The following is an 11,713-nucleotide window of genomic DNA, read 5'->3' as shown; positions in this document are numbered from 1 at the left end:
AATGGCAGCAAAATAAACAGTTTCTTTCATCTTGGCCATTCATTTCCGGAACACGAATATCCGAAACTACTTCCCTTCTTTCCGTCGAAATTATGCTTTTTAGACTTGATTAGTCTATTGATTACTGTAATTAGCCGTCTATCATAGGGACATAACGCCTCGATAAAAACTAAAGTAAAGGGAGCGAATAAGCTAAGATTTCTGCCACACAGAAAATTTCGCCATGGACGTGCACGCGGAAGTACACCCGCACCGATGGGTGACGTCTATCAGTGATACACACGACGCGGTGATATCAGGACGCAGTATCAGATGTCACGTGAGTGTTATGATCCGGCAGCGCACTGAACATAGGACATGTTGCTCCCGCTTCTGCCTCCTGTGCGCATTATTCTCTGGAAACCAGTGTGGTATCTTCCGATTCCTCACTCTGTGTCGTTTGACCAGACAGGTACAACGTCACTTGAGCAGCTGCGACAAAACTGTAATCTACATTGCTGACTGTTGGAAGGAGCTGAGTCAAGAGACTGCGTAATCGTGAGGCGTCCATGTCATCCACAAATGTACAAGGATAACTTACAGTCCTAAGACTCTGGGTTTTCGACTAAAATATGAGCTCCTTTTTTCAGCTCTGTCACTTCTTCATTTTTAAAGTGTTATAGCTACAATTCCTATACAGTCGCTCAGGTTACGGAGATGAGGAACGACATAAATGTGGCCCAGTTTAAAGATGTATTTTGTTATTCTTCTCGCGCGAGATAGGTGAACTACAAAAGATTTACATTAGCGTGCACACCAATGGCTCAGTTTTGTTTCAAATCAAGTTCTCACTTTTACTTTTTAAAACACTTTATTTAAAATATACACATGTTGACTTTATTAAAATAGGCGCACGAAGACTGACTAATGCGCCTCAACACACACACATATATACACAAACATCTGTCACCACAATCGATATTTCTCGAACATACTCGATATCCGATATAAATGTATTACAATTCCAACACGCCTCCTTACATTTATATCGCGATGTTTAACATATTCCTAATTTTAATGAATTTTTCTTTACATAACGACTTTGTGAATATATCTGCAACATTTTCATTCGAATCTACTTTAACAATATCAATGAGTCCCTGTAAATAATACTCATGCACAAAATGGTAATGTACTTCTATATATTTTGAATTCTTTGTGAAATTACCAAACTTCGCTATATTTAATGCTCCTGAATTATCTTCATATATGACAATAGGTTTTTCAAATTTAACATTAAAAATGTCTAAAATATCATGTACAAGTTTCACCTCGCTAACAGCTTCAGACAATGCTACATATTCTGCAAAAGTTGAAGCCTTTGTGACACTCGCTTGTTTTCTTGACTTCCAAAATACAACATTACTAAATAATCTAATTACATAACCAGAAGTTGACTTTCTATCCACACTATCACCTGCCCAATCTGAATCCACAAAACAATCTAATATCTCAGCACCTTCATTCCTACAATAGTTTAATTTCAAATCTTTAGTTAAATATAAATATTTCAAAATTCTCAAAGCATATTTAAAATGAGTACTACTGTAACAACTTTGGAATCTGCTCAAGTAATTCACACTATAGCTAATATCTGGTCTAGTACCCGAACTTATGTACAAGAGTGCACCTATCAAGTTTCTATATCTAACGTCATTACAATCTTCATACGCTGGTTCTAACTTTAAATTTACTTCCATTGGAGTTTTGTACAAGATCGAATCTTCAATTTTATATTTCGCAGCTAACGAATCAATGTATTTTTCTTGACTCAAACTCATAACTCTTGTTTCATAATCATAATTAATATCGATGCCAAGATATCTTTTTACCTCACCTAAATCTTTCATATTAAATCGCTTTGACAATAAGTTCTTAATCTTAACAATTTTTTCTTTTCTCACACAGCAAATGAGCAAATCGTCGACAAAAATAATCAAATAAATCAAGACATCTCCATCTCTCAATACATAAAGACAATAATCATATTTACTCCTTTTAAAACCTAAACTTCTTAAAAACTCGTCAAGACAATTGTACCAAGCTCGTGAGCTTTCTCGCAAACCATACAATGCTTTATACAATTTACAGACTCTACCCGTACCATCATCATATCCTCTTGGCTGCTTTACATAAACTTCAGATAAAACTTTACAATTTAGAAACGCAGTCTCTACGTCCATTTGTTCTATAACCAAACCTTCTTGACAACAGTATGACAACAAAATCTTTAATGTTTGCATATTGGTTACTGGAGAATAAATATCCTCAACGATTTCTTTTTGTTGAAACCCCCTGACAACTAATCTTGCTTTGTAAACACCCTCTGATTTCTTTGTGAAAACCCACTTTACATCAATGGCTTCTTTATCAACTGGTTTATCTACTAATTCCCATGTTTTGTTTTTGTTCAAACAATCAATTTCCTTATTCATCGCTTTTTCCCAATAATTTGATTCGGCACTGTTAATCGCCTCCTCAAAGCTTTCCGGACTATTTGCACTGCAAAAGTTTACATAAATAAAATTGCTGTAAACATAATCATTTAATATTTTTGGTTTTCTTTCTCTAGATGATCTCCTCAACTCAAGTACTTTCTCTGATTCATGATTATCAGAAAGCTTTTCATTTTTCTCAATTTCCTTCTGTTTTTCTATTAGTTCAGTTTCATTTTCTATACTTTCGTGTTCAGAATCACTAGAATATTCACTTACTGAATCATAATCTTTAAACCCAATACATTTAACACCACTTTCAACAATGTCCACATGTCTAGCAACAACTATCTTATTATTTATTAGCACTCTGTAGCCTACTTCACAATAACCCATTAAAACCCCCAAATCGGCTTTCCTATCCCATTTCGACTTTCTCAGTTGCTCAGGTACTCTTACAAAAACTCTACTCCCATACAACTTCAAATGATTAACATTAGGTTTTTTTCCCAGTAATATCTCATAAGGAGTTTTCTTTTCAATGGTGTTAGCTAAAGTTCTGTTTTTGAGGTATGCTGCTGCACAAACCACTTCAGGCCAAAATCTCTTGTCTACTCGCGCTTCGGCTAGCAGACACCGTGACATGTCCATGATGGATCTGTTATACCTTTCAGCAGTACCATTAAGCTCATGCACATAAGGTGGACAAGCATTCAATACAATTCCTTTTTGTCTCACAAATTCATAGACATTTTCATTTAAATATTCCTTCCCATTATCACATCTTATCTTTTTAACAGTTTTCCCAGTGAGATTCTCAACTTCATTAATATACTCTACAAAACATTTGTATACTTGATCTTTAGATTTTATGGTGTAAACACGAGCTGCCTTACTGTAATCATCAATGAAAGAAAGAAAATATCTTTCCCCATGCATTCCAGTAGTTGAGTGAGGCCCATTTAGATCTGTGTGAACAATTTCTAAGATTTCTTTTGCTTTGGTTCTATTATTTTTAAAAGGAACATTATGCATTTTGTTTTCGATACAGATTTTACATTTCATAAATTCTGATTCTAGTTCTGAAGGAACCCCATCTAACAATTGATGTTTACATAAAGTATTTAGATAATTGAAATTAACATGTCCCAAAATGCGGTGCCATTTTTCCTTTGCTGTCATATTATTGTCTTTACTCATAACATTAACATTAACTTCTCCTTTATTAATAGTACTACTCATTTTATACAACCGACCCTCTTTCCATGCAATCGCAATCAATCCATTAGCTTTATCAAAAATTTTTGCATTATTCCCTACCGATACAATTTTGTGATTATCTGTAATTTTAGCATAACTGATCAAGTTTTTGTCTATGTCTTTTACAAAGAAAACATTTCGCATATTAATTGGAACCATTTGATCATAGACAGGAAAATTACTAATTACATTACCAACTTTAGTAGCTTGCAAAATTTTTCCATCAGCAATTTTTACATTTATAGGTTGTTTTAAAGTTATACTCTTAGAAAAATATTCCTCATTATTAATAACATGATCAGTACAGCCACTGTCTAATAACCAATTGATTTGAATTTGATTGTTATTACTTGACTCTACTGTTCTATTTTGACCTATCATAGAATTAACCTCTGTTATAAAACTACTCATACCATGATCACTCTGATGGTAACCTTGCTTGCTGTGATGCCGACCGCTGCTAAAACCATGCTGCTCTCCTCGACCACGTTGCCTGCTGCCATAACCTCCACGCTGCATGTTGCCGTAATATCCGCGCTGTACATTGCTATAGCCTCCACGCTGCATATTTCCATTACCTCTGTCGCTGCTTTGAAAATGTACTCCACGATGCCATGTGCCTCTGTTACTTGTTCTTCCCTGGGTACAATCACGTTTGAAGTGACCTGCTTTGCTGCATCGATAACATACTTGCTCCTGATTTCTTGAATTCAATTTTCTTTCTGTGTGAAATGCATTTGATTTTACCTCTTCATTTCCAGTTTTTGCATTCAATAATTGAATCTTACTTTTAACGTATTCAACTGTCTGGTCCTCTTCCTTCAAGACGTCCACTAAGTCCCCAATATAGCTCATTGACTCTGGTAACGTTCGCAGCATATAATTTAACTTCTCCTTTTCCGTTACTTTGGCGCCTGCAGATTTCAGCTCATTTACAGTTTTTTCAAATGCACTGAAAAATGTCCCCGTATCACTGTAATCACTTAACCTCAATTTGTCCAACTTGTTTCTGCATAATATTTGAAGGGCTGTAGACTCTTTCGAATATAATTCATCAAATTTCTTCATGATCTCGAAAGCACTTTCTCTGTCACTCACGAATTCTAGTTGCTTATTTGTGATTGCACCATAAATATAGTTGATAGCCTTCAAGTCCTCTTCATCCCACGTTTCGTTGTCTGAACTCACTTTTGCCCTCGTAGTCACTGTATAGCATTTCTTCATTTTTAGGTACATGATTATCCGCTGCTTCCAGTTCCCATAGTCTTCGCCATCAAATACAGGAATAGTTATATCAGCCATGTCGAACTTTCTGAATAACACGCGACGGCCACAATATAATATTTAACTTCTACTTTTCTTTTCAAGAACCACGCTCTGCTACCATGTTTCAAATCAAGTTCTCACTTTTACTTTTTAAAACACTTTATTTAAAATATACACATGTTGACTTTATTAAAATAGGCGCACGAAGACTGACTAATGCGCCTCAACACACACACATATATACACAAACATCTGTCACCACAATCGATATTTCTCGAACATACTCGATATCCGATATAAATGTATTACAATTCCAACAAGTTTCACAATTTAGTTCTTGGGGATGACATCCGATTTTTTTCTATAAACATGCTGACAGCTGACGCGTGGTACTTTGTTGCCCATACACTGTCGTGAATGATCTAACTTATTATTTTTCTTTACGTGGTGTCATCTAATCCTTCTCTGTGTGTAGACACATGGAATTTAAAGTTTAGGTATTATCTACTTCAAGAGATTAAATGGTACGTACGTCTGTGCAACTGTCGAGCAATATAAACGAAGCAGAAAGCGATAGCCATTCTTTCCACTTGGTTTCTTCACATATTTCGATTTATCAAGAATTCCGGAAAAGTGAAACGTTGACTCTTTTTTATGAAGTAGATTCAGTACTCGGAGTTCACTTAGTACTCTGCCATTTCTCTTCTCTACAATGACATCTTTAATATCATGTTGAATGCCTATCCAACTGATTCTTACGGGTTACCAGTTACATTGTTAAAAACACCGGTGAGCCAAACCACATGGTTACTATAAATGATTCATTTGTTATCGAGGTATTTTCCAAAGTATTAAGTGTACAAATATCACTGATGCGTGAATAGAACCGTATACTCAGAGAGTTTGCACTATGATCACCAGTTGGCGTTACGAGTGCAGTTCCTCTACAAAAGGCGACAAAGTATGTGTGCGTGTTTGGAATTCACGGGCACTCAACGGCGAGGTTATCAGAGCCCTTACGAATACTGAAAAAGTCGAATGTTGGGTCAACGCGAGGAGTAACCCACTAAATGACACCCACTCACACCCACCTCACTCTCGTTGACACACGCAATCACTCCAGCACACACATCAAAGGCAGCGAAGAAAGAGTTAAAGGTGCTACATATAGGATTAAAACATAAGAAACCTACAGCGGAGCTAAAATAACAGCACAGAGAAATGTGACTGGCTGACCACTTACAAGAAACATGGGTGAGTCAGTCATCCTGTTCATAGTTTAAGAACATATCCCAAAAATTTTGGAAACAAGTTGGACATATCACAAAACCTTAAAACTCTAACCACATTTGTTTGAATGTCACTTAAAATACGGGACAGATGTAGTGGCAAATCTGCTGCTGCCCTCTAGTCTGAAAATAAAACACAGTCTGTTAAAATATGGCACACAATGATCTGTACACCACAAGCACCGCACATTGCAGGGTCCTCTCGCCAGAGCAAGAAACCGTAAGTCATAGGGCTGTGTCCTTTCAAAAGTGAGGAGGACCCTACCTGAGGGCTGGAAGAAGGTATGCTAGGCCATGTTGTGGACTTCAATAGACACAGCTTATCATCTGCACATCCAGCCACTCTCTTTCCCATGGACGAATGACTCTGTATCTCAACTCGCTGTTGATGACATGCAGGCAGATGACACATTGAACTACTGAGAATCACGACATGCCTCCTTGGCTACTACATCCGCCATTTTGTTCCCTGCAGTACCCATGTCCTGTGGCACCCAGCAGAAAGATACCTCCATCCCCAGCCTTTGTAAGTGGAGAAGGGCGTCCTGGATATCCTGAACTACTTTATCGGTTGCATACATGCATTGCAAAGACTGAAGGTTGCTCTGGGAGTTGGAAAAGACGAGGACTTTAGCAGGCATGGTGCATCTCATCTGCTCCAACATCGTCAAGATCGCAAATAATTCGGCAGCAAAGACAGAATCTCCCTATTTAGACCCATCCCTGGATACAGCTACATAGTTGTGGGGTAATTTAAAATGTCGGAAAATGTCGTCTTAACAGCATAAGCAAGAGTGCAATCTCTCCTGTACTGCACTAAATCTAAAATCACGCATGGCCTCTGCAGTAACAAGGGCGACAGTTGGTTAGAACTAAGTATTTGAGCCTGTACATGACCCACACCAGGAAATTCCAGTACACACTTCAAAGGATCCCAGATGGCCTCATTGCCTGTGGACGATTGCTAAAGAGGCGTTTCATAGCTCGACGAGCAATGGTGTGGTATGCTGGAGAACTAGGAGTTGTGAGGAACTTACACAGCTGATGCACCACGAGGAGTTGTCACCGGATGGTAAGTGGCACTTCACCAGCCTCAGCATAGAGAATGGCTATGGGCTGGTCCTGTAAGCGCCCATGGGCAACCTGATCTCGTTATAACATCAATGATCATCAGTTAAGAAGGCTTCACTGACCTATACACTGTGCACCAATAGTCGATCAGTGACAGCACAAAGGACCTACAAAACTGGAGCAAATGAAACCTGTCTGCTCCCCAGGATCTATTCAGTGTTGACCACATCACCTTCCACCTTTTTCGTAATATTCTGCACATTAAAAATGCCTTCTTGGGCCGACTCAACTTCAGTTCTTCTTTGGGAATGTCCACCAGATTCCTGCACGTCATAACACCTTGCTGTAGTTCATAGTGGTGTGTAACTAAGTCTCAACACAATGCTCCCCAAGGCTTTTCGCTTTCTGCAGATTGGCCGGCCGAAGTGGCCGAGCGGTTCTTGGCGCTTCAGTCTGGAACCGCGCGACCGTTACGGTCGCAGGTTCGAATCCTGCCTCAGGCATGGATGTGTGTGATGTCCTAGGTTAGTTAGATTTAAGTAGTTCTAGGGGACTGATGACCAAGAAGTTAAGTCCCATAGTGCTCAGAGCCATTTGAACCATTTTTTCTGCAGATTTGTCACTTATTGGGAACAAGAGGGATCGACCAACAGCACCCCACTGCACAATGACTTGACAGAGCTTAATGTACCTGCTATGCCCTCTAAACCGTTTCGAATTTAAAAAGGTGACACTTTCTCAGAGCTTCCCTCTCTTATTTTAACTATCAAATACACCTTCTGATCTTCAGCATGCATTCTGTTACTAAAAACCGAACTAATCTGAAAAAAATCCACAGTCAGGAGGACTTGTCTAACCTGAAAAAATCCAGTCAGGAGGACTTGTCACTTGACGCCTGTCGAGGGTTCCTACCAGCGGGCCACCCATTCCGTTGGGGGGATGAGGAGAAAATTTCGAGAGTTCCACCTTGCTTCTATGGGCAGCTAGGGAAATAAGAGTCCACTCAGGCAGAACCCCATTTGTCTGAGTAATCCTTTTACAACTGAAGCACGGCAGTTTCTGCAGAAGTTACCCACTAATGACTGTTTCACCTCAACAGTCATGCATCTCATTGGCATGCAACACACCTTGAGATTCAGGGTTGTTTTTTTTTTTACTTACTTTTTTTTAGAGGCTTTTAGCTTCCTCACGGTCTGGGCAGTCAAGCCAAGATCTTCATTCCTTGCGACAATGTTCCACTGCTGCGCCTGCCCCCAGAGCTTACAGTGACAGAGGACTGACGGCACTTACAAGTCTCCAGCTCAGGAACTCCGGAATCGCCAGTCCAGTATGATGCAAATGAATGCTGAGTCCCTGAGGGTAGCAGTGTGCGGAAAAGTAACAGAGCATTGCACGTTAGTATCAGTATTGCCAATTGTGTGTAATTTTATCATTCCGTTACAGGGTGCCAAGACATTCAATAATAATGCATAATATTGTGCAATATTATTGATCTTCTCCCTAGACTGCTTAATATTACTGTGCAATAATAGTTCTAATCTGTTGCAAGAAGGAAAAAAATGGTTCAGGAAGTGTCAAAATTAACTCACGAAAACTTTATGATGGAACAAAAACGATTATCGTAACTTTTTATGTGATGAAGGTCCAACATTTGATACATTACTGGAAATTATTCACCCCCTGTTGATATCGTCATACATAGGTCCTTGCCAACACCCCCCTCCCCTTCCAATCCACCTCTTTGATAGATTTCTGAGGACACTCATAGCCCCATGATTAAAAAGACAAAATAATGCAATTAGAGACGCAATTCCACCGATGGTTATCTATTATGCTATGATACCTTGCTACTGGCAATTATTGTGAAGACATGAAATTTAAAAGAGCAGTATTTGAGACATAATTGTGGAAATGTATGTTGCAATAATACATGTTCTAAAGGATTACATTCAGGCAAGTAATGTATACACAGAGATAAATATCTACATATAACTTTATTCATAAATCTACATTAATTAAATTGTTTTAAAAACACCTTCCTTTATGGCCATTCGCTGTATTTTCTGAGCAACAAAACAAACAATTCATCATTGCAAATTATCTGTTACTGTCCTCACCTGCCCTAACATCCCCTAATTCTGACAATGACTGATACATTTTGATGGACTCTGATAATAATGCACTTTTATATTTTGTTACATTCATGACAGTAATAACCTTGCGACTTCAGCATTCAAATAAGGTTATAACAAAATGAAAAAAGCAAAATCACACAATTCTGTGAATGAATTTTTACCAATTGCATCTTCAAACTGTGTAATCTGTGACCAAAATTCTAAAGAGTTCTCTAACTCGCTCCCTACTGTATAAAGTTTACAATGTTCCATTACATTTCTATAACTGATATTTCGTTATTTGAATATTGGTAATGGGATAATAGGGGAATTAAAGATTATTTGTGAACCTTCAGCACATTTTTATAAGACAGCAAATTATTTTTCTGAAGCACTTCAATATTATCAGGTACTGAACTCCGGAACAACCACAAAAATTATATTGTCATTATCAAATGATGCTGAAAATGCGTTTGGTTTATATTATTGATTGCAAGTGCTATACTATTTTAACTCAAATGGAGCTGATGTATTGCATTTATTATAAATTTAATGTGTTGTTGATGAAGTTCACGTACAGCTTGCTCAGTTATCAAATTTCTTCTTTTCAGTTGTCTTATCTTCTATTCAAATCTGTAACCTTACAGTTAGGGGATCTGTGTCCAGATGTGGTATGACCGCTCCAGAGACCAAGGCGTAGGGCATAAAAATGAAAATAAAGTCAAATCGCTTTCTCCTTTGTTCATACACTGAGGTGACTAAAGTCATGATATACCTCCTAATATTGTGTTGGACCTCCTTTTGCCTTGTGTAATGCAGCAACTCGATGCGGCATGGGCTCAACAAGTTGTTGGAAGTCCCCTGCAGAAGTATTGAGCCATGCTACCTCTATTGCCATTCATAATTGCGAAACTGTCGCCAGTGCAGGATTTTGTGAATGAACTGACCTCTCGATTATATGGCACGGGATTCATGTCGGTCGATCTGGGTGGAAAATTGTCCAGAATGCTCTTCAAACCAATTGAGAAAAATTGTGGCCAGTGACATGGTGCATTGACATCCATAAAAATTCCATTATTATTTAGGAGCAATAGGTTCATGAATGGCTACAGATGGTCTCCAAGTAGCCAAACACAAACATTTCAGGTCAACAATTGGTCAGGTGGCCAGAGGACCTGGTCCATTCCATATAAACACAGCCACCACTAGCTTGCACATGCCTTGTTGACAACTTGGGCCCATAGCTTTGTGGGGTCTGCACCACACTCAAACCCTACCATCAGCTCTTGTCAACTAAAATCGGGACTCATCTGACCAGGCCTCAGTTTTTTAGTCATGTAGGGTCCAACTGAAAAGGTCATGAGCTCAGGAGAGCACTGCAAGTGATGTTGTGCTGTTAGAAAAGGCACATACATTGGTTGTCTACTGCCAGAGCCCATTAACGTCAAATTTTGCCACACTCTCCTGACAGATACATTCGTTGTATGTCACATATTGATTTCTGTGGTTGTTTCATGCAGTGTTGTTGCACTGACAATGCTACATAGCTACTTTCTGTCATTAAGTGAAGGATGTCGGCCACTGCATTGTCCGTGGTGAGAGATATTGCCTGAATTGGTGTTTTCAGCACACTCTTGCCACAGTGGGCCTCAGAATACTGAATTCCCTAATGATTTCTGCAATGGAATGTCCCATATGTCTGGTTCTAGCTACCATTTCATGTTCAAAGTCTGTTAATACCCCTTGTGCAGTATAATCATGTTGGAAACCTTTTCACATGAATCATTTAAGTGAAAATGATAGCTGCATCAATGCACTGCCCTTTTATACCTCATGTACATGATACTACTGCCATCTATATTTGTGAAAATCGCTATCCTATGACTTTTGTCACCTCAGTGTATTATATAATACTGCAGTGGTACAGTCTTGGTGTGGTATCTCAAAATGTGTCTTCAGTTCATTCCACTGGTTTAATATCCTGTCTACAGTGGAATATACTGACAGCCACTGCAGTTCACAAGCTCTACCGATTTTTCGTCAGTCATGAAGTTAATTAATCATTCTATACAGTTCTTTATACCCAAATGCCAAACTGATGATTGAATGAACCTCTTATATGTTTTGGAAGCCATAAATTGTATATTCCTTGGCATTGTCCCTTCTGCAGTGTGAGAGATGGCAAGCTGATTGGGATGACACCCACGTTGAACATGAGCCTTGGAGTGTCTTTTTTTTT

General features: G+C 38.6%; 1 protein-coding gene across 1 annotated transcript in view; it reads left to right on the top strand.

Moving 5' to 3' along the window:
* Positions 1 to 223: 223 nt before the first annotated feature.
* LOC126474747 (proton channel OtopLc-like) overlaps positions 224 to 11,713 on the top strand; it is a 134,720-nt gene continuing 123,230 nt past the window's right edge. Inside the window, exon 1 of the mRNA XM_050102224.1 lies at positions 224 to 451. Coding sequence (XP_049958181.1) covers positions 224 to 451 — 228 coding nt within the window. The remainder of the gene's footprint in view (positions 452 to 11,713) is intronic.

Source organism: Schistocerca serialis, chromosome 4 (assembly GCF_023864345.2).
Source record: "Schistocerca serialis cubense isolate TAMUIC-IGC-003099 chromosome 4, iqSchSeri2.2, whole genome shotgun sequence".
In the NCBI taxonomy this organism is placed as follows: Eukaryota; Metazoa; Arthropoda; class Insecta; order Orthoptera; family Acrididae; genus Schistocerca; species Schistocerca serialis.
Note: the sequence above shows the minus strand (reverse complement) of the source record. Positions and strands in the feature narration are given on the sequence as shown.